The sequence below is a fragment of the Hipposideros armiger genome, unplaced genomic scaffold (genome assembly GCF_001890085.2).
Source record: "Hipposideros armiger isolate ML-2016 unplaced genomic scaffold, ASM189008v1 scaffold_533, whole genome shotgun sequence".
Taxonomy (NCBI): Eukaryota; Metazoa; Chordata; class Mammalia; order Chiroptera; family Hipposideridae; genus Hipposideros; species Hipposideros armiger.
In genome coordinates this window covers 822,768-847,249 of record NW_017731883.1, presented here as the reverse complement: position 1 = coordinate 847,249, position 24,482 = coordinate 822,768, and the positions used below count along the sequence as shown (strand labels likewise).

The 24,482-nt window shown below is 35.6% G+C and overlaps 1 protein-coding gene across 6 annotated transcripts in view; it reads left to right on the top strand.

The window, feature by feature from the left end:
* EPB41L5 (erythrocyte membrane protein band 4.1 like 5) overlaps window positions 1-24,482 on the top strand; it is a 145,429-nt gene that overhangs the window by 57,425 nt on the left and 63,522 nt on the right. For 3 of the 6 annotated variants that reach the window (XR_002126891.1, XM_019668712.1, XM_019668713.1), the window contains exons 15-16: window positions 5,975-6,017; window positions 6,417-6,532. Coding sequence is in view for 5 of the 6 variants with exons in the window: in XM_019668712.1 (XP_019524257.1) it covers window positions 5,975-6,017; window positions 6,417-6,532 (159 nt within the window). In the remaining variant the exon portion in view is untranslated. Of the gene's footprint in view, window positions 1-5,974; window positions 6,018-6,416; window positions 6,533-9,737; window positions 13,400-14,133; window positions 14,460-24,482 lie in introns of those variants that run through there. The other 3 variants (XM_019668717.1, XM_019668716.1, XM_019668714.1) reach the window with 3 other exon arrangements.

Here is a 24,482-nt window from a genome sequence, read left to right as displayed (position 1 = left end):
GTCCTCCACAACTAGACTGAAGAACAAAATGACAGCAACTTGTCTGTTCCCCTTCCCCGATTCCCCAACGCTGTTCCCCTCCCCTAATTTAAAAAAAAAAAAAAAGACTTGAAACAACAAACTGTATAGAAGAAAACATAGGTACTAAACTTATGGACCTTGGGTTCGGGGAAAAAAAAAAAGTGGGATGGGATGGCTGTGCTATTTATAATGAGAAGGACATACTTGTACATTTGTTATTGGCACATGACTGAGGATATAAACATGAATAAATTATGGTCCTTGCCCACAAGGAGCTCAAAGAGGAATGGTTGATTTGCAGATAAACAATTTTATTCGTGGGTAAACCCCATTTGGTCATGATGTATAATCCTTCTTTATGTTACATGTTGCTGGATTTGGTTCACTAGTATTTTGTTGTGGACATTTGTGTCTATTCATCAAAGATATTGGTCTATAGTTTTCGGGTTTTGGCATCAGGGTAATTCTGGCTTTACAGAGATGTTGGGAAATGTTTCCTTTTATTTTTTTGGCAAGAGTTTGTAAAAAGAATTGATATGCTTCTTTAAATGTGTGGTAGCTATTAAAGCCACATCTTACCTGGACTTCCTCTGTGTGAAGTTTTAAAATTCCTAATTCAATCTCTTGTTATAGGTCTATTCAGGTTTCATTTTTCATCTTCAAAGTTTGTCCATTTCATTTAAGTTATCTAATTTGTAGCATACAGTTGTTTATATTACTCCTTTTTCCTTTTTATTTCTGGAAAGTTAATAGTGATGCCCCCATATTCATTTCTAACTTCAGTAATTTGAGTTTCTCTTCTTTTTTTTTTACCTTGGTCAATGTAGGTAAAAGTTTGTCAGTTTTGTTGGCCGTTTCAAAGAACCAGCTTTTTTTCTTCCTTCAGTTTTTTCAGTTTTTGCTTCATGTATTTTGGGGCTTTTTTGTTAGGTGCACATATGTTTATAATTGGACTTTTTTTTATCATGATGTCCCTTTTTTTCTCTAGTAACTTTTATATTTTAAAGTCTGTTTTATCTAAGTATTGCCAATCCAGTTCTCTTCTGGTTGCTTTTCCATGGTTTAGTTTTCATCAAATTTGGAATTTTTTAGCCATTATTTCTTCATATTATCTTTCTGCTCCTTTCTCTCTCCTTTACTTTTGTGACTGCCATCATACTTATGTTGCTACACTTGATAGTGTCCCATAGGTCTTCAATTCTCTGTTCATTTTTGTTCATTGTTTTTCTTTCTGTAGCTCAGAATAGATAATCTCACTATCTTCAAGTCACTCATTCTTCCACCTGTTCAAATTTGCTGTTGTTTCTCTTGTGAATTTTCATTTCAGGTGTTGTATTGGGTCGTCGGGAAAGGCATGACACATTTTTGCGTTGAAAAACATAGAAAAATACGTCGTGACTTTCCCGATGGCCCAATACATTTCAACTCCAGAATTTCTGTTTTGATTTTTAGATAATTTCTCTCTTTAATGATATTTGTGGAAACATTGTTCTCATACTTTCTTTTATTTCTTTACATTTGGTTTCTTTAGTTCCTGAACATATTTAAAATAGCCGATTTGAAGTCTGCATTGCTGAGAGAGAGTTCCATTTCCTTGGTTGCACCCACCTTGAGTACAGCTTCCACAACACTGAACTCAGGAGAAGCAGAAAAGGGAACAAACTGTGGCTCAAGTGCCATACTCAGCTCTGAGAATTAGTATATTTTCTTGAATAAATGTTTCTCCACTTCATGTATGCACTTTGATGATATTTTTCTTTTTAAATAATTTTCACCAGCTAAATCTTTGTTGTGCTGGGGAGAGGGTCCTTAACCCACCATTCTGGAAGTCCTACTTTTGATCACTCAGTTAATTTTAATCATTCATATATATATATATATATATATATATATATGAGGTCTGACAATTAAGTTGGTGAACTCACCCTAGAAAAAGTGCTGCATACCTCATTGCTGAATATCACTATGGTCACCGTCAAAGTACTCCCCTTGGGTAGCTATGCACCAACGCCAGCACCTAGCCCACCCTTCAAAGCAATTTTGGATCTCTTTTTCTGGAATGGCTATCAGAGCTGCCGTCGAATTACCTTGATGTCCTGAATGTCATCAAAATGTCTTCCTTTCAATATTTCCTTTATCTTTGGGTAAAGAAAGAAGCCTTTGGAGGCCAGATCAGGTGAGTAGGGAGGGTTTTCCAACACAATTACTTGTTTACTGACTAAAAACTCCCTCCACAGACAGTGCCATGTGAGCTGGTGCATTGTCGTGATGCAAGAGCCATGAATTATTGGCGAAAAGTTCAGGTCATCTAACTTTTTCACACAGCCTTTTCAGCACTTCCAAATAGTAAACTTGGTTAACTGTTTGTCCGGTTGGTACAAATTCATAATGTATAATCCCTCTGATATCAAAAAAGGTTAGCAAAATCGTTGCAACAAGTTCATGAACTTAATTGTTAGACCTTTGTATTACAATATATAGATTCATATAATGCTTCTCAACCATTGATAAACATCAAAGTGTGCTGGAATGCCTGTTGAAGTATCAGATTCAGAACATACAAATCTGTTCCTTTTTGAATTTGTCTACACTCCTGTATATGGCAGATGTATAACTAGAGCTTGTTCAAAAGAAAAAGTTGTTTGTTTTTGCATACTGAGTTTGGTCAGCCTCACCTTGAGATGTCCTATGCAGTTTTTTTAACTTAGAAAGCCATTAAAGCCAACCTGTGATTAGTGATTCACCACAAAAGCAGTCTGCTTTTTGATTAAGGATACCCCTTAAGTTTCTTTAACTGTTGGTTATTTTATTTTCCTTGGAGTTATATATATAAGTGCTGTTAAGAAGAATGATGGAGAAATGTTAGAGGTGTTTTGTAGTTTTAAAACTTTTTTAATTTGTTTTTTAATGGATCATGTCTTGCTTTCCTAAAAATGAGGCTAGGACAGAATATTAGAGCCTAAAGTAAAGAAGACAACCTGGTGAAGTCAGCAGAAATGTAAACAAAGCATTCAAGCAGTGATACATAGTTGAAAAATTAAGGCTTTTATTTGCAAGAGCCTTAAAATTTTTTTGAAACACACATTTCTGACCAAAAAGTGAGTATGACAATATAGCCTGTTTCCTAGAATTAAAATTAATTTAACTTTAATAAATATTTTTTTGTTTTTTCTTGAGTTATACTTTTGGCTCTGGAAAACAGCAGAAATGGGATATTTAAATGATAATACTTTATTATTTCTTTATTAAAATAAACTTTTAGAAATTAAATGTAGAGGGGATACCCAGCTCTCCTGACGGTTATTGAGCACTACTCATTACGGAGCTTGAGAGAGCCTGAACTTGGAATGGCATGAATGCCCTTTTAATCTTGCCCTTATAGTTAGTTCTCTTTGCATGAATAATTTTGCTCCAGTGAACCATGGAAAACAGTACTGTTTGAAAAAGCACAACTATTTGACCTAAAAAGCTTCTTTACCTTGTACTGTGCCTGTTTGAATAACAGGTTTTTAAATTGGCTGATGTCATTTATTTTGCTGGTACTATTTTATCTCCTAAATACTCCCTGGTGAGTCTTGACTGATATAAAGTATCTTAAGAAAAGGTGACATTTTAAAAGATAGTTCACATTTTTGTACAGGTTTGGCAGATAGAATCTTGAAGACAAAAAAGAGTGCAAAAGAAGAAATGGTGGAGGAAATGTTGAATAAAGGTTGCATAAAAGCAAAAGGGGTCTGTTATGGCAGGTAGTCCTTTAAAAGGGAAAGCTTGGATTAGGTCAGTAATGAGAAATGTTCCTTCTTACTTTCATATTAGCAGAGGTGAAAAAATATGTATAATTAGGAAAAGACAGTACTTCCAGCATTTCAAATTGTTTGAAAACAGGGAACTATGATCCAATTAACATCACTTATTTAAGCACTTTTTTCTCATTATTCACCTTTTATCCATCACCTATTGTAGTTATTCCCAGTTAAAGGAAAAGCTTCAGATAGTAACCCAGGGGATCATAGAATACTGAGTCTAATTTCTGTACCAAGCAGGTTGGATGAGATTTCATTAGTATTGGGTTATGGGTTATATAAACTAGCACATAATGCACTCTGGGAAGAACAACATGATTAGTTAAAAAAACTTGTGCCTGACAGGTATGGTCTTTATATATATATAAAATGTATTGTGTGTGTGTGTGTGTGTATCTTTTTTTTTAAATGGTTTTATTGGGGAAGAGGGACAATGTTGGGGAATTGGGGGAGGAGAACAGCCAAGTTGTCCTTCAATCTTAGTTGTGGGCAACCTTGTTAGGAACACCCGGTCTCACCAGCTGAGCCATCCTGCCAGCTGTTGGCAGCTCAGCGGCAGCTCAGTTTGGGCACAGCTCACTGGCCCATGTGGGAATCGAACCAGCAACCCTGTTGCTCAGAGCTCACGCTCTTAACCAACTGAACCACTCGGCTGGCCCATATTCTTTATATTTGCCTTGGCAACAGAGCTACATTAACAGTAATTTTTTAAAGTTTTTTGTTTGTTTGTTTTTATTGGTTAGTTTTGTCACTGATCTTTGTGTTTTGCTAATACTGATTCATTTAATCCTCCTAGCAGTCTCATGTAAATGAGGAACCTGAGGTTCTGAGAGCAGAGCTAGTGAAGCAGCTTGGATTTGAACCCAGACAATGGTAGTGCAAGTTCTCGTGACTCAACTTGTAATAGAGATGTAGTTAATTAAAAACAGCATATAAAATGGTTTCGCTCCTCATTACCCAGCCTTTTAGCAAGACTTCTTCATTCTTGAGTTCTTTATTAATTTGTTGTCTTTTATCATCAGATAGTTTTTGTTTTGCTTTTACTCCTCTAAGAAAGGCATCTGGATGCTATATTCAGATTTTGGTTGTGTTTAAGAAGCTTTGCCTGTTTCCTTTTACTAGAATGACATCTTGACTGGGTATAATATTCTTGAGTTTTGCTATAGAAAAGTCTGTGCCAACGTGATACTGGCAGTGATTGGCTTTTAAATCTTCTTAGGGTACCTGAAATAGTCTTTCCTTATTATAGAAGGTCAATAATTTAACAATATGGGGTTGAATATATTTAATTCTGTATCTCATTTTTCTGGAACACTGCTTTCATTAAATTTGTAGATTATTTTCTCAATTTCAAGAAACTTTTTAAATAACTGAATATATTTTAGTTACCTTAGTTGAATTCTTTACCTCAAGATACTAATTATGCTTACATTAGAAAGTCTTAAATCTTTTGTTCCCCTCATTTTGTGATAATATTTCATCTTTTAGTTCTTATTTCATTGAATATTTGTTCTTTTTTTAAAAAAAGCTGTTCTGAGGTTTGTTTCTATTTATTTTGTTATAGGTTTAGTTTTTTTAAGTGCTTATGGAGGAGGGGGTGAAGTCTAAACTAAAATTTTAAAAACATATTTATAAATCATTTGGAGGGGAAAGTATACTGAGAAGTTTCTAATTTAAGTTTATACTAAGGACTTTTGAATTATAAAATGCTGAGCTATTGCTGACACTGGAAAATCTTGAGAGGGTAGGAATATACAAAAGAAGTAAGAGGTAAGTTTATGTGGGTGTTTGTACTTAATGCCTTGAATTTAAGGCATAATTTGTGCTATATTTTGTCATCTTTGACATATATTGTCCAATGCATAAACAAGATTAATAGTGAAGTATATGTGTAAAGCACAATGAAAATACAGATTTGTGAAAATATCAAATGAGCAGACTATAGTAAAGCAAGTGTGTGCCTATAAAAGCAAATGTTTTCTGGGCACCTTACATTCTTAGTTTTAGGCAACAGTAATTTTCTTTCTTTGAGACAAAATTAATGTCTTTAAAAATAAAGCTCCTTTCATTAGTGTATATATAAATCTGACAGTATGAAGCACTAGAATTTTACATGTGGTTTTTAATAGATTTTTTTCCCTCCATTACAGTGTTCATGGTAATGTTTCACCTAAGAGTAATGGCTCTCAACAGGTAAGACTTCTTAATATTAAGCTTCTAAAGCACTAAAACACTGTAGTTAATTATAACAAAATGTAGTATTATTAATTGAATTTTCATAATGGTGTAACTTTGGGGAGGTTTGTGCATTCTCTTATCTGTAAAGTGGCTCAGTAATGTGAAACCCTCTTATTTTATTCTCTAAGATGTTGTAAATAGAATAGGTACTCTATAAAGCATTTTCTGTTGCTGTGAATCCTGTAAAATGAATAGAATATTAATGTTCAGTTTATCTCTAAGATGATATGTAACATTCACGCGTATGTTTATATTTGTTCACTATGTAGATAGTATTCCATTTAATGTTCTTGTTATTGGTAAAGAGATCTTTTATCTAGGCCAATAGATGATTTTTGTAATTTGTGTCCATAGGCTTGGGGTATGAGATCTCCTGTGCTTGTGACTCCTTCCGTTTGCTCTGGTCCTGTGCTGGTGGAGATAGAGAATCTTCCAAGGAGTCCTGGAATAGACCAGCATGATAGGAAATGGTTTGTTAACCCCTTGCCAAAAAAAAAAAATATTGCTTGCTTAATGATACTCTGAATTCACAGCCATAATCTTAGAGTACTTTAAATATGATTGAAAGCAAATTATTCATATTTGTAAGCTGAAAAGAAGCAAATTGTTAAGCAGTTAGTAGGGATGGCGAAAATAAGAGATATGGATGAAGAAGCTCTGGAGTGCAGTTGTCTAAATGAAGACTATCAGCTCTCCTTATTTTGGTTAGCATGATCTGGGAGGGTTGGAGGACTCTTGTTAAAAAAAGACTTCAGTGTTAGTCAATAGAACCTTTTCCCAGATCCATAAGGAATATGTGTTTGTTACACACAACATTATAGTACTGCTATGGATTGTCTTCATTAAAGACTGAAGATAAAGCCAAAAGGGAAATGTGATTATAGTCCAGTAAAACAAAGCATGAACTACGCCATTTGAGGGGATGGAGAAATAATTTGATGGCAGGGAAGATATTTTATTTGTTTAGATTTCCAGGTTTGGGGTTTTTTTTCTTTTAGATTAATAATATATACAAATATGGATACTTTGTGGCTTATTGGGGTTAATCAGTGGGGTTCATTCTTTCCCAAATAAATGTTGTACCTTTGCAGGGGATGGGAGCTGCTCCTTAGGAATTATTTGATTTGAGTGGTCATGTTGGTTGCATCATGTTGGTGGTTCAAGTTTTGTGTCTATTAAATGAACTTTAAGAATTCATAGGATTTTTCTCTTTTTCTCTTGCTCTTAGTTTATTTACTACATGAAATCTGTTGAGTTTCTGTGGTGATCTCAAGGTTTTGGTCAGCTTTCTGTACAGCCAGTTCTTCTTCATGGTGGCGGGTCAACAGTGGTTGGTGATCATTTTCAGTCTTTGCTATGTAATTGTATTTCACTGTTACTTTGGCTTAACTAACTGCAAAGTGCTTTGCTCTTACTCTTGATGGTTGGGCATATTTTTGCTTCAGTTCCAAATAACTTGATTAGTTTCTAAGATGAGGGGATTTCTCACCGCCCCCCCCCCCATGTTTTCCTTTTTTTCCCCTTTCTACTTGAAAGTGTGGTGGGGGTACTTCATGTATGTGTGTGCATGTAGGCACACACTTAAAAGTGGGAACAGTGAGGCTCCTAAATGTTAAATTTTAGTCTTTATTTTTTTAAGCCATTGAAAAGGGTTTCCTCAGTTTCTCATTAAAAACACAGCTCTGATAAGCAGCTGTCTTAGCTCCTTGATGTTACCACAAAGTCCATTGGCAAGGAAACGTAATACTGAAACTTCAGCTATAAAAGAACTCCCTTAATATATGCTTACCTTTTATATTAATATGGAATGCGTCTGGTTTGTTTGCATCCTGTATTATGACCCTAAATCTTTATTGAGTTTTCCAACTTATATGAATACATATTTAAATCTGTTTAATGTGATTTGTTAGGCGCTACTCAGTTCCTTTGGTGCAGCCTTTAGAAAGAACGAATATTGAATCTGAGAGTATTGACTTTTAAGAAAAATGAAAAATTTGGAGCTGTGTGTCCTTCCTTTATGTAATTGTGCTGAGACCTCCTTTGCTCAAATGGAGTAAAATGGTGATCCTTAGAACCTAATGAGCCTCAGTGTATGTCAACAGTGTCATGGAACTGAATATGGAACCGGCTGGTATGTCTTGGAGCTAATGGATTCCCCAGCCTTAATTCAAAATGCATTCTGCATTTCATTCTTTGTTTCTGCATGCTTTGATTCTTATTCTTTTTAAATGAATATAAAAGAGTCCTCCTTTAGAAAGTGATACATTAATAAAATTTGGAAATGCTCCCTAGGTTTGAATAGTTGGGCAGAATAATGGGACTATTCTATTTCTGACAGATAACTTAACCAGTTTAATCTAAACCTACTCCCTATTCAGTTCTTTAGCTTTTTCTTCCGAGTGTCTTCTAAGTGACACCATTATTTCAGTGAATGATTTAGTGTATCAGTAACTTAGAATTATCCAATAAGTATCACCTTTTGAGAAACAGTTCATTTTAAATCTTTAAACCATTTATAAAAAATAACAAAAACAAAACTGAACAATATTTGCAAAATCTTGCATAAACAGAGGAGAACATAAACCTAATTTAATTTCCTAAATTTTTAGAAATTTAGGAATTTACTTATAGGGAGGGTCATGAATTTTATGGTTATTTTATGGGTTAGGTCTGATGAACAAATTGTATTTTAGTTGAAGGAAAGATTTTATTGTAACAGAGTCTTCAAGTTTGTTCTGAGAAATCCTTTTAGCTAATTCTTTTCAGTTTCCCTAAGGAAAAATGGTGAAGATTTATGTTTTAATTGAGTTAGCAAAATATTTAAATATCTACCCTTAGACATCTTTTATAATTAGGGTGATTTTTTTCTTTATAGTGATCTTAAATATGTGCTGCCCTTTTGCCATGTCACAAAACCTTGATTTTTCTGACCCTTGGCAAATGTTTTCTTTCTACTGGAGGACTCTGATCATTTCTAGCCAGGAACTGCTAGTGTGCATGTTTCACTCTTGTAGTTCTTATAGTTCTAGGCCTATCCTATCGTTCTGTGTAAAAGGTACCTGATATGCTTACTAAACTGTTTCTTTGAGGGGACTTACAATTGTCTCATTACATTATCTGTACCTGTTGAATTTCAGGCTTAGGGCCTGTGAACTTTGATAATAGAGGGAACAGAATGCTCATTCTGAATTTTGTTTCCTGAGTTTCAGTTTTGTGAATTACTTAATTTGAGGAATAACATTCACAATTGCCCTTTTCTATGTGTGTCTTTGTCCTTATGTAGAATTGTCTATTAGATATTTGAATTAAATAGGTTATAAAAGTTCTTCTCATTAGAACCTCAAGCAACATTTCTGCCTTGATTTTGGTAACAACATCAGGTACAGATACAGAGTGTCTTATTCTCTGTGAAATTTCCTCTTTATTTAATTCACTTAACTGACTCTGATTACTTATACATATCTCCACATTGACATTTTCTACTACATGTATCTTTGTGAATTTCCCCACCTTTGTTATTCCTGAATGTGATTGCATGGAGCAGATGTTGATAACTACGCATAGTAGTGATGCATGCTGATCACAGTGCCTTTCTCCTTTATTACTTCTTACACATCCATTTTCTCCTATTCCTGTTGACTAACTGTGCTCCCCTCCCACTCCCCAACCATCCAGGCTCTCTGCTGCCAGTGACTGCTGTCAACGTGGTGGAAACCAGTGGAATGCAAGAGCCTTGTCCCCACCCCAGCCTCCAAATAGAAACTACACTGACTTTGTCCATGAGCACAATGTGAAGAATGCAGGCGTCCATCATGATGTTCATTTTCCTGGCCACGCAGCCATGACTGATATATGAGTGTTAAGTCTCTTAGGCGTTGGGACTCTGTTGTGCAAGTGAAGGTATACAAGTTGATAGTATACATTCTCTAGTGTTTATAGAGGATTGATCACATCAGGAGAATTTGGGAGAAGTTATATTGAGTCACTAGTTGTGTAGTGTAGTTCATAATTGAATTCTTCTGTGAAAGGGAAAAGGTTCTGAAGACACTATATGCCATCAATGATAATGACAAATGGTTTTGTGTTGAGAGGGTATGTATGTCATTGTAAATTTGGAAAGGTGTTTCATGATTTTGAAATATTAACATATCACTCATGTCTCAGGAGAAGGTTTGTATTTGGGAATAAGCTGCCCATTTTTCACCCCACCACATGCTATCTGAATACATTGAGGTTAAAAGAATCAGACACACTAAAAACAGAATCAGAAGGAAGCATTTCCAGGCATGATGTGTCCGTCTTTAGTGATATTTTTAGTTAAAACTGCTCTTAATACACTATTTTTAATACTTCTAAAGTGACCCATGCCTTAATTTCAGTTAAATGCCTAAGATTCTATAATTTTAATTAATATAATTTTTAATTAAAAACATTTTACTTTTTAATAAACACAAATGTTTTAATTTACCAAAAAGTCTAGAAGTCACATTAATTATGTGATTCATGTAGAGAGATAAATCTGAATGGTTACTTTTGCATAATTAACTTGGTTAACCAGTGGTTAACTGAATAGTTTCATTACTGCTGAATGGTTGCACAAAATGAAAAATGTATTTACTTTTGTCCGGTCACGTTTCTCTCTTTTCTCTGTCATCTCATGCATCTGATAGATTTCCAAGGTTTGCAACAGCCTCATACAATCTGGCCTTGTACAACCTTTAAAATAAACTTCTGCAGCCAAAACTGTATCACTTTTAAATGGATTGGATATATTACTTTTTTTGGTCCTTTATGAACTTCAAAATGTAATTATCCAAGATCTCTGGTTCAATTCATAGAGGCAGATTAGCTGGAAAATGTACATTTCTGATGTCATGGGAACTGATATAAGGAAGCATTTCTTTTGTCTTTTTACAGTTTTTTAAAACTAACAAAATTTCCAGACTTCTAAATTATGCATGTAGTAATTTGAAGATATTTTATAGTCTGAGAATTTATAACACTTTAAGATAATGAAGCTTCATTATAAACAACCTAATTTTTACCATCCAACTCACCTGAAAGGTTAATCTTATTCCCCTCTGCTAAACAAAGATAAAGTTTTCAGAGGGCTAAATAGCCCAACTCCCCACCTCTGTAAGTCTGTCATCATTTAGTGAAGTTAAAAGTGGCCACTAATGTATGTGCATCATAGTTGTCTTAGACTTTACATAGCTCACATAATTGTCAAGTATTGTTGATGGTGATTTATTTCTTCAAAGAAAGGAATTTGTGTCATAACATTTTAAACACAGAAACCCTGGTTTGTGCCGTTTATGGGTGTTAACATGATTAAGAACCTACCATTTCTGTAATAGAAACCAAAAAGGCATAATAGTAACAAAGCTTTTCTGGCCTTTTAGAAAGTCCCATGGTTTGACTTCTCTCACTTTAAAATTAATCCTGAAATCTGAAGGTCAGCCTTATATGTATCTTAACAGAATCTTAACTTTGGGAAATATAGAAGGATTATAATTGAATAAGATCTTCAGTTTATATTGCAAGTAGCCATTTATATACTTACGATTTGAGTTATCAGTACTGTTACATTTAAGTGATTGAAAAATCACATCATAGTTTTTCTTTCTTGGAAACCTTGTTACATATTAAATAATTAAATAGCTCATTTGTAAATTCCTGATGAGAGAAACTGGGTTGAAGGGGTGATTATGGGGAGAAAAGGCAGCAAAGGGGGTGGGGGAAGAAAAGGGCTAAGTAGTAGAATCAAATTGTTTATTTAATAGAAGTTCCCATATGCTCCAGGATTTCCTATCAAATAATGTGAATGCTTGTTCTTGCTGTTGATGTTTTCAAGATGGATATATATGTTTCCAGAGCTATGAGGAACTTACAGATAACTCAACCTCAATTAAATAGTCATCAACCTATTTATACTATGCATTTAATTGTGCTTAAAAGGTCAGTGATCATACATCGTAGATTAGGGAACCAGTATCTGCCAGAAGCACCTTACATGGTCATGATCCATTTGATCAGAGGGAGCCATCACCATAGAACTTCAAGATCATGTGATTCAACTTCCATGCCTTGGTTAATTTTATTTAACATAATTAATTTTCACATCTTAAATTAGGTTGGTTGTATTTCACCCTAATGGTTATAGAGAGGGAAACTTACAGAACACAGCTAAGCTAATGACTGTCACACTCACACATGAAAATAAACGAGCTTTTGCTGTCTTTATTTCTTTTTATAGTAAAAACACCTCAAAGGTATTTATCTGTCTCTTTGTATAATCTGACCTTTCTGATCTTGGTAGGATAATCATAGATACACTTTTAAATGAATTTACAAAGGAAAACAAACTTCATTTGTCCTACTATGTATATAATATGTCTATATTTTAAAAAGCAGCGTAGTATACAAACATTCTAATATTGTAATATCACCAGTATAATTCAAATCATTTGGGGGGGGGGGACTTTTTAATTCATTTAAAATGCTGATCCAGAAAGTGCTATTTATAACTCTTGGATAAATCTCTATTGTTAAAATTGTCGGTGACGTAAAAAGTGCCATGTAAATATGCCAAGATATAAAACTGAAATGTGTCCTGAATGGAGGATATGAAGGCAGCTTGTTTCATAAGATAAAGCAATTAGCTGAGCTTTAATTATGGTAGTTTCTCTTATTTACTACATTTTTCCAGATTTACTTGGTTGGTACGGTAGTCATTATTTTGATTCGTAACCTTGTTTTATCACTTTTCTATGCCCTGATGTCATGCATTTCATCTTTCCATCTTGCCAAAACAGGAAAATAGATGAAGGAGGGTAAGGAGTGGAGGAGTATGGTGTCTTTGGGTTTCAGGAGGAAGAAGAGTATTGTGAAGATGACTGGCTTCACAGATATAAGAAGACCAATCCTCCACTTTGATCCCTTTTACTTCATACGTATTCACAAATGTGAACTGAAAAAGTTGGGAGATGAATGTCCCGTATTAGTGCAGCATGCTTTGAGGGTGGAAACAGTAACCGTTTGAACCATGGTGCTGTAACTATTGGGTTGTTGGAAAAATCATGACACATTTTTGCAACGAAAAGCAGAAAAAATATGTCATGACTTTTCCGACAACCCAATATTTTGGTTGAGACATATTCTTCATTTCTAAACCATAGTTAATTGCTTTGAAAGGCCATTATCTTTTTGTTAGGCTTTGAATGTTGGGTTTGAAAATAGTACTATAAAGTTGCGCTAATTTATTTTATACCCTTCCTATATAGGGCTTGTCATATGGATTTGCAAAAATAAAATAGTCTTGTGCCAATAACACTTAATCTCTTTACCACCCCATACTTCCTTCCTATATTTTAATATAAATTATACCACATCATCAGTTATTTTTGCTTCTGGAATTATTGTGAATGCTCACACATTAGATGCTTTTACATAAGAAATAGAATTTGAAGGTCCCCCTGAGGTGGGGAAACCTGTCTCTGTGTGTGCCTGTGTCTCATGTATAGAATGTGCCTTGTCATATCTTTTTTAGATATTCTGAATCACGTGAATTTAAGTATAGTGTTCTTCCTCAGCTCCACTTTTTGAAGAATATAAAAGTTTCTCATCCTATATTAATATTAATTAACTTTTACTTCAGTCACATGAAATCATTGTGAGAATTTTGTCTTGCTCAGTTGACATTAACCTTGGTGGGGTAGATATTAGGACACGATGCATGCCACTTTCAGTGGGAAATGTGTTATGTAACTTCATTTCTTCTATTCTTGACCATTGTTGATGTATAATACACTTTACCTGCTTTGAGTACTTTGGGCTGGTGGAGAGAATCACAATATTAGCCTTCTTAGAGAATTAGTGAAGAGAAAATTTCAAAAGAAATTGGTGAAAGGAAAAAATTTTTCAGTGACTTTTTAAATGATTTTTATTTTTATACTGAAGCAGGAAAACAAGTGTTCCTGTTTTTCCTGACAGGATTGTTCTCACAAATTTTTTTATTAGAAATTACCTAAGCCTCTGTGTTCCTAACAGCAAGCTGTGGCCTTAATTCTAGGTGATGGTGCTTGAGTGAACTTTTTACATTGTGTTCCTGACAACTGGCCAACATTTTGTTTATACTGGCATGGAGAAGAGATACCTGACTCAGAGAACAACATTCTCCAAGGAGTGTGCCTGAAGACTCCCTTAGTGGTTTAATAAACCTGTACTTCCTCCTATTAAAAACAGGTTCAACAGCTGCAGATCTTATTTTTTTATTGTTCAAGACATTCTTGTTTGTTTTGTTATTAACTAATTTTAATAAAGAAGAAATGAGATATACCAGTGTATGGCTAGCACTTGTAAAAAGTTGCAGAGTCCTTAATAAAGGTCTGGTCTACTGACTAATGACTGATTATTGTTCATATTAAATGAAAAGTATTTTAAATTATTAGGGATGGAGTAAAAGAAAAGAACGAAAGATAGGAGATGATAATAGGGAGAAAATTTCTGTCCTGATCTGTCCTGTGGAAGTAGTTAGAGGAGCATCCAGAGAAATTATGAAAAGCATCCCAGGATGTAAGATGCCACTAGAATATATACCATTATACAGATGTGTTTCTTAAAGCTATGTTTGTAGCCCAGCCGTTAGCTTCAGGGATTATTTAATTACAAACTCCCTAGGAGTTTGGGGAGAACACCTATGTTTAACAACTTAACATTAACTCTTTCTAGGGACACCATCAACAAAACCTTTGGAATTCTTTAGAAAGACCTGGGAAATATAGGTACTCTAGAATATCCAGGTTATCACTTTGATTGGAACTTCACAATAGCAGTTGGGAGCAACAGCAGTTAAAGGTATTTGAGTAGGTTGGAAAGGCATTGAATATCAGTCCGAGGAGGAGTTTGGATTTGGTTAGGAAGCCTGGACCAATCTTCGCAAGTTTTTAAGTAAAATATTTTGAGTGTCTTGTACTGATAATTTCCTTTTTTGATTTACCTCATTATTTGTTGAATACCTACCAGAGTATTTCCTCACTTCCTCACACAGTCACTTACAATTACTCCTTTGCAGGTACCCTCAAATTTCTTCACCTTTCCCCTATTGTACACATATGGTTAAATCCAACTCTCCACTGTGCATGTAGGTGGTGAATGTGAAATGTCACGTTGTTGAATGGCCTCACTTTAAATTTAGGCCTCTAAGTTTAGTGGGCCTTCAGTGCTGTCACATTTCCTAATCCGTTCATTGTCCCACTATGCTGGCAGTAATTTCTCTTTCAAACCTCCACCACACCTCCTAACTTCTCACTCTTTGCTCCTCACTCTCTGCTAACATATGACCTTGCTTCCTGTTTTATTGAGAAAATAAGCAACCGGAAGAGTTCTGTACACATCCACCATCTTATTAATTAACTTTTCTCTATTTGGTCATATATACTCTGCTTTTTCTGCTGTTGTAGTAGGTGGGCTGTCCATGCTCTTGTTAAAGGTGCACCTCTCCACCTATCTACTAGATCTTGACTCTCAGCTACTCAAGAACATCATTTCAGCAATTCTCTCTTGTTCTATAGCATCAGTTTTCCCTCTACGAGAATATTTTCATCAGCACAGAAACAGCCTATGATATCGCACATCATTACAGAAATCTCTAAATCCACCTCCTCTTTCAGCTATTCCCCCATTTGTTCTTTGTTCTTCTGACAGCAAAACTCCTTGCCATGAAAGAATTGTCTGTTTTTACTGCCTCTTTCCTCTCATTCTATGTTGAACCCATTCTAATCAGACTTTGTTTCTGCTAAGCTACTAAGTAGGATTATTTAGGTTATGCACTGCAGAAGAGTGCCACATTCAAGACAGTGATCACATATTTATATTAACAGTTTTCCAGCAGAAGGTACTAAATTTCTTGTTCTAATAACATCAGTTATTACATACAATTTTGCAAAGGCATGGATGTAAAGAGTCTTCAGGAGGGGCATTTAAATCCATACAGAGACTCTACATGGTCTAGTAGTGTGATGCTATCACTCCACCAAAATAGTTTTTGTACACAAATGACCTCCACATTTCTAATCCCAGTCAGTCTTCAGTCAAGTTATTAGTATTCAAAAACAGTTGCTCACTTCCTTCTTCATGAATGCTTTCCTCACTTATCTGAGGGACACCATTCTCTCTTATTGTCTCTAACCTCATTAGCCATTTTTGGTCCCCTTTGTTAATTTCTCATGTTCCTAACCCCCTAAGCTCTGTTTTAGGATCTTTTCTGCAATAATTCATTTTCTTGGTAATCATTTAGTTTTATGATTTTAAATGTCATCTATACACTAGCAGTTTTATATTTTATATCATCTGCCTTGACCTCATTTCCAGACTTACATATCCAATTTCCTATATGACATTTCTACTTAGATATCTAACATAGGCATCTTCATTTTTAAAGACTTTATTTTAAAACACTTTTAGGTTTATAGAACACTTGCAAAGGTAGTTCAGAGAGCTCCCATACCCTCGCCTCACTAGCTTTCCCAAATGTTAACATCCTATATAACCATGGTACAATGGGATTATTATCAAAACTAAGAAATTAACATTGGTACAGTACCACTAACTAAACTATGGACCTTACTCAGATTTCACCAGTTTCCACAAATGTTCCAGGATATGACTAAAGATCCTATGTTGTTTAGTTCCCTTCCATCTGTGACATTCAGTCATTCCATTTCTTTGATGACCATTTGAAGAGTACTGGTCAATACTTTGTAGGATGTCCCTCAAGTTGCGTGCATGTGATGTTTTCCTGTGATTAGATTGAGGCCATGGATTTTGGGGGAAAAATACTAGAGTCATGTTATTGAGACATCTCAAATTTAATATGTTCAAAATTGAACTAATTCAGTTTTTTTTTTTAAATCTGTAGTTTTCCCTAGCTCAGTAATTGGAAGTTCTGTTTTTCCTGTTGGTAGTCTAGTGTGTCTGTCTCAGGCTCCACTCCAGATCTACTGAATCAAACTCGAGAGGAGACCAACAGTCTTTTAACATGCCCTCCTGGAGATTCTGATACACACTCAAGTTTGAGAAGCACTAGCTTAGATCATAGCACCCAATAACCTCTTGACTCCTGCTTCATCAGTCAATAGCTCTGTCAGTAAATTCTGTTCTTTCTTCAAAATATATCCAGAATCCACCACTTGCCACCATCTCTTCTGTTTCCACCCTGTTTCAATTTTATCATTCCTTGCCTTTTACCTGGTCTCCCAGCCAATGCCCCTGCTCCTCTACTGTCTCATTTTCCCCTCAGCAGCCATGGTGATTGTAACTTAGATCACATTATTACTCTGCTCAAATCTTCCAGGGGTCCTGATCTCACAGACTAAAACCCAGAGTCCTCATCTTGACAAAAACATTTTTCCCATCCCTTACCTTCTGACCTTGTTCAATTGCCTTCAAAGACTTGCTCAAATATACAACTGTGTTCCCTCTCAGGATTTTTGTTCTTTTCCTTCTGCCTGCATATTCCCTCCAGTCTCGTTCATTCTGACACCTTTAGGTGTCTTGTCGAAGAAGCCTTTCCTGACCTCTGTAAAGTAATCACGGCTCCCCCAATCTCCTTGTCGTTCCCTATCCCTCTCACCCTGATTTGCTTTTTTTTTCTTAGTTTTTTTCTGTGTGATTTGCTTTTTATCACCTCACTTTATCTACATATTATGTGTTTACTTGTTTGTCATCTCTGTATTCTTCGATCAACTGTAAGCTTCATCAAGGGAGAGGATTTATTTTGTTTATCCCCAGAGCAGTGCCTGGCTCAGCACTCCCTAAATATTATTGGGTTGTCAGAAAAGTCATGATGTATTTTTTCTATGTTTTTTATTGCAAAAATGCGTCATGACTTTTCTGACAACCCCAGTAGTCGATTGAATGAATGCTAAGCACATCTTGGCACATTTGGTGATGCAGAAATAGTTAAAATGCTGTTTCTGGCTTTAGGAAGTGAACACTAAAATTGTGGAGATAGACGGTTTTACAAATAACTGATAAACGTGCTAAATCCTTAGGCAAGCAAGGTTGTAGAAGAGGTTGAAAGAATCCTGACATTTGTTTCAGATTTTAAGGAATACGTAGAATCAGAAGCATTATGGACTAAGCTATAGCAGAAAAAAAATGTATAGTTGAATGGTGGATGGAGTCTGAGTAATGAGTATAGAATGAATCCATGGAGAGGTATAGTAATAATGATAGCTGACATTTGAGTCCTGTGACTGGCATTATTCTGGAGGTAAAACATTTACTCCAGCAAAGCATTTAATCATAGGAACCTGTAAGGTATTTAGGCCAGTGAAGAAAGTAAGGCACAACAAGCTTATGTAACGTCCAAAGCCACATTGCTCGTACATGGTACGGCTGGGCTCCAAACTCAGACAGCTTGAACCTAGAACCCAGACTGATACCTACTTTACTGACTCCATACAAACAAAGCTTGGTGGGGCCTAGATTGTGGAGAGTAAACAGTAGTGTAATGACAGTTCTGCTTTAGAAAGATAACCAGACAATACGAAGAATGAAGGTCAAATGGGAGAAGACTGGATAATTAAAATGTAAAATATGTTGCATCTATATTATGTGATTGTAAAGAATGAGGAAAAATCTACATGTCCTGTTACTGGAGTGTATCAGTGATACACTGTTGAGTAGTAAACTCAAGGGAAGTGTCAGGTTCGTTCTCAGTTTTGTACAGTCCATCAAACAATGAATATAGTATTTGTAAATGCACAGAAAGTGGACCTCAGCAGATACTAAATTTTCAGAGAGGGTGGGTAAGAGAGACATTGCTTTCTTTACTACTATAAATAAGTAAAAACAAAATGCCCCCAAATGTAGTGAGAAACAAGACAAACTGCTTCAATTTATACAGGTAAGTGTCCATGAAAAGGAAAGAGATGGATAGAAGAGATAATGAGCTTACACATTCCTTTGTACATTCTTGAGGAATGGATGTGTACTGGGGTATTGCCAAAAGGCACAGATTAAAAGCGTAATGTCTAATCACCTTTTAAAAACTTCTTTTGAATGTACAGTTAATTGGTTTTTAGTATATTCACAAAGGTGTACAACCATCACTGTAATTCCAGAACATTTTCATCATTCCCAAAAGAAATCCCTTAGCCATTAGCAGTTACTGTCTATTCTCCCTTCCCCTGGCCCTCGCAAACACTATAATCTACTTTTTCTCTCTACGGATTTTCTCATTCTGAAAATTTCCTATAAAAAGAATCATATGATATGTGACCTTTTGTGTCTGACTTCCTTTATTTAACATAGTGTTTTCAAGGTTCATTCATGCTGTAGCATGTATCAATATTTGATTCTTTTTAATGGCTTAATGTATTTCATTGGTTGAGTGACATTTGAGTTTTTATTTTTTGGCTGTTGTGAATAATGCTACTGTGAACATTCTTGTGCAGTAATTGCTCACACAACGTGGCAGATAGGTTCTTGAAAACTGCGGCTTTAAGCAAAACAACGTGTAACAAAACCAGTTTTACCGTAAGTTCTTATGGCATATTTCTGGTCACAAAAACCTCACCAAACTTCTAAATAAAGACCCAAAACACTTATAATATTAAACATTGAAGTGAATGTGAGCTCTACATACATTTAAGAAAGATTAATAAAAACAAGATAATTATTTTTTAACATCCTCATTCCAGTTCAGGGTCTCAGCTGGCCAGAGCCTATCCCGGCAGCTCAAGGCGGGACCCCACTCTGGATAGGACACCCTCCCATTGCAGGGTGTGCACACACACACACCCACATTTACTGAGACTGGGACAAGTTAGACTCGCCAACGTGCACAGCTTTAGGACGTGGGAGGAAATCAGAGTACCTGGAGAAATCCCACACAGACAAGGGGAGAAGTTGCAAACTCCACACAGACAGTGGCCCCAGCTGGCAATTGATTTTTTTTTTTCTCATTAATATCATAATGAAGTGATGCTATTCAAGGGCCTGCTGTACTGGTTTTTTTGTTTTTTTGTTTTTTTTTTTTTTTAATGAGCATGTGTTTTTAATTCTTTTGGTTATATACTGGGAGTGGAATTGCTGGGTCATGTGGTAACAGTGTCACATCTTGAGGAACTGCCAAATTGCTCTCCAAAGTGGCTGCACCATTTTGCATCTCCACCAGCAATTTTATCTTTTTCATTTTAACCATCCTAGTTGTTGCAAGGGTGGTACCTCATTGTAGCTTTGAGTTGCATTTTCAGGTGGCTAATGATGTTGGATATTTTTAATATGCTTATTGGCCATTTGCACATCTTGAGAAATGTCTGTTCACATCCTTTGCCCATTTTAAAAATTGGATACAAATAATATTTTTATTTCTTTATCTGTAGCATCTGAAATTCTGTCTCCTTTTTTGTTTGTTTATGTGTGGTCTTTGTGTTTTTTCTGGAGACTTGTTTGTTTATTTAGTCTTTTCAAAGAACCAATGTTTTACTTTAATTTTGTGGTACATTGTATATGCCTCTATGTGAAGCAGATTGTATAGAATGAAAACAAAACACAGTGACAGTTAAATAACTCGTCAATTTGTGAACAGCTGTTGTATCAGGATGATTAGTTATTCCTGTTTTAGAGATTAGGTAAAAAGATAAATAGTATTTAAGTTTTGTAGTTTACATCTATTTAAGGTGGGATGCTCAGGGGTAATTATGTACTTGCTTTTACCAAATTATTCTTTTTTAATCCTCTTTTTGACTATTGCTTATCTGTAGATTGTCCTCTCATATCTGCAAGTTTCAGTTGGACAGTTAAATAAATCTTTTTGGGTGAAGGGGCAATAAGAATGTTCCATTGAAATGACATACATATTTCTGTAGGGAAGAGAAGAGTGGGTGCAGTAAGTTTGTTTAAGGAGTTGAGTACTGTGTGCCAGGTTCATTGGTGTTTTCGTTTTCTATCACTGTAACCAATTACCAGAAAATACAGAGATAAATTTTGAAGTGGTTTTCATAGACAAGCTTCAGTCAGGAGAGGTATTTTATCTGATGTTACCTATGAAAGTTTCAGTAATAGCACACAAGAATGTGGCGTAAGAGACCTTCAGATAAACCACAGTCTGTTCTTACATGCAGGCGTGTGATGGTGAGCAAGGAAAGAGCGTTCACACTTAGAGCCTATAACTGGAATGTATCAACCATAGTTTTAATGGAAGACAAGAAATAAATGAATTGTATAACTTTTTTTATTTTGGCTTTGTTTTGAGACAAAGTGGTTGGAAGAGAAAACCTTGCTGGTATCCTCCATAATAGATGTTTCTTTAATACCACTCCCCTTGTTTACATACCTTGTGCTCTTGTTCCAGTCTCCCGCCCTCCCTCCCTCCCTCCCTCCCTCCATCCCTCCATCCTCCTGACCCCCACTTTGTTTAGCTTGAAAATAAATACATGGAGAGTTAGAGGGAATGAATGGAATAAATTGTTTTTGTGTGTCTGCTAATCCAATGATAAGTGTTTTTACACTAAAAAGGTTGCTGCCTTCCTTTTTCTCTTTTTTTTCCTCCCCATACTTAGCATTTAAACTTGTACTGTTTTGAATAGCTCCTAAGTAAACATTTGAGATTTCATTAAGATTTTCATCATGCTTAAATGACAGACTCCATACTGGGTACATATCAAAATTAGTAACTCAGTAATTCAGTGACTAGCTGTTGAGTTCCTGCTATGTATAGGTACTGTCCTACCTTCTGGAAATACAAGTGACCAAGACAAGTTCCTACTCTCATGACAGTGTAATGAAGAGACTGATAATATACAAACAGATAAAGATAGTTTAAAATAGTAATAGATGCTGTGAAAAAAATAAGGTACTGTCACAGTGAGTGACTGCAGGGTAAGGGGTAAGCCTTTGGAGGGATACTTCAGTTGAGATATGAGTGGCATAAGGAGTCAGCCATACAAAGGAGGAGGAATATTTTAGGCAGAAATAACAGCTAGTACAGAGGCTTTTGAGTTGATTTTGAGGTGTAGAAAAAACTATTGTGGATAGACTTAATTAAGGAAGAAAATGTTGGCATGATAAGGGTTCTGAGGGCACTAGCCAGGTGTTCAGTCATGTAGGTCCTTGAATGCCAGTGAAAAGATTTTGGATTTTTTTCCAACTGCAGTGAGGAGCCTGTGGTCGATTTTAAGTAAGGGCAGGATGTGTTCTGATACACTATTTTAAAAGATGACTTTGTTGTATGGGAAATGTAAGGCAAGAGTGGGTTTTTTCCCCTGACTGATTGAGAGTAATTTGCAGAGATTGTGAACCTTTGCATCCAAATACTTGAGTAGGTATTTTTTTTAAGAACAGTAACATTCTATTACATGTCCACAAGGCTGTATCCACATACATTGAGGGACTCAAACAATAAAATTTTATTTAAAAATTTTTTATTTTTCAATTACAGTTGACATACAATATTACATTAGTTTCAGGAGTACAGCATACTGAATAGACATTTATATAGCTTACGAAGTGATCACCCTGATAAATCTAGTACCCATCTGACACCATACATAATTACAGTATTATTGACTATATTCCTTATGTTGTATCCTACATCCCCAGGACTGTTTTGTAACTACCAATTTGTGCTGCTTAATCTCTTCCCCTTTTTCACCCATTCCCCCAAGCCCCCTCCCATCTGGCTACTAAAAAAGGGTTCTGAGACTGTTTCTGTTTTGTTCATTTATTTTGTTCTTTAGATTCCACATATAAGTAAATCATATGGCATTTGTCTTTGTCTGACTTACTCCACTCAGTATAATACCTTATAGGTCCATCCATTTTGTTGCAGGTGGCAAAATTTCATTCTTTTATATGGCTGCACAATAGTCCATTGTATATATGGACCATCTCTTCTTTATCCATTGGTGGACACCCAAGTTGGCTTCATATTTTGGCTACTGTAAATAATGCTGCAATGAACATATGGATGCACATGTTCCTTCGAAGTAGTGTTTTGGGTTTCTTTGGATAGATAACCAGAAGTGGGATTACTGGGTCCCTCTTTGTTTCTTGTTACAGCCTTTGTTATAAAGTTTGTTGTGTTTGGTATAAGTATTGCAATACTTAAGCTTTTTAAATTTTTTCATTTTCATTTCATGAAATATCTTTTTCCATCCCTTTACTTTCAGTCTGTGTGTGTCCTGCGATCTGAAGTGAGTCTCTTGTAGGCAGCATATGTAAGGGTCTTCTTTTCTTATCCATTCAGCCACCCTATCTTTCAACTGGAGCATTTATTTCATTTACATTTAACGTAATTATTGATATGTAGTTACTGCCATTTTATTCATATATTTTTCTTTTATCTTAAAGAAGTCTTCCTAAGATTTCTTTTTTGTTTTTTTGAGAGCAAAATAGTCATTTTATTGAAACGTATTGAAATTTATTTTCAACATGCTTGTGTTTAATTTTACAGTCACTGGGGAATCTTAAGCTGTGATTGAATGGAAGCAAGAGATTTTCTGAAGGTAGACTGAACATCTAACTGGAGCAGCATAGGAATAGCTGGGTACCCACCCAGCTGGGCCCAGAGTGAATTTATTGACGTCTTCTCTGTTATTGGGTAGCTTGAAGTGGACTGATCAGCATTCCTGAGGGCTTCTATGTGGTCTTGTCTAAATTTCTTGAATATATCAGATCTTCCGTCCTTTTCCAGTAGCTCTAGGAATGGCTGTTGAACAACTTTGGTAGGGACAGGTATATGGTTTTTGTTGATGATCAAAGGGATTGGTTGAGTACGATTAATTTATGCATTACTTGAAGCTGGCTAGGTAAGTACATCATTTTCCTCAGGCACTGGTTCCATTTCTGCTCTAGAGACTTCTGCTTCTTGGTCCAGACCACCATCACCTTTTTCTTAAGATTTCTTATAATACTGGTTTGGTGGCGAGGAACTCCTTTAGCTTTTTCTTGTCTGGGAAGGTCTTTATCTGTCCTTTGATTCCAAATGATAGCTTTGCTAGGTAGAGTAATCTTGGTTGTAGGTCCTTGCTTTTCATCACTTTGAATATTTTGTGCCAATCCCTTCTGGCCTACAAAGTTTCTGTTAAGAAATCAGCTGACAGTCTTATGGGAGCTCCCTTATAAGGAAGTTACTAGTTGCCTTTCTCTTGCTGCTTTTAAGGTTCTCTCTTTGTCTTTAACCTTTGGCATTTTAATTATGATGTGTCTTGGAGTGGGCCTCTTTGGGTTCATCTTGTTTGGGACTCTCTGCACTTCCTGGGCTTGTATGTCTATTTTCTTCACCAGGTTAGGGAAGCTTTCTGTCATTATTTCTTCAAATAGGTTTTTAATTCCTTGCTGTCTTCTCCTTCTGGTACACCTATAATGTGAATATTGGTTGCTTGATGTTGTCCCAGAGGCTCCTTAAACTAG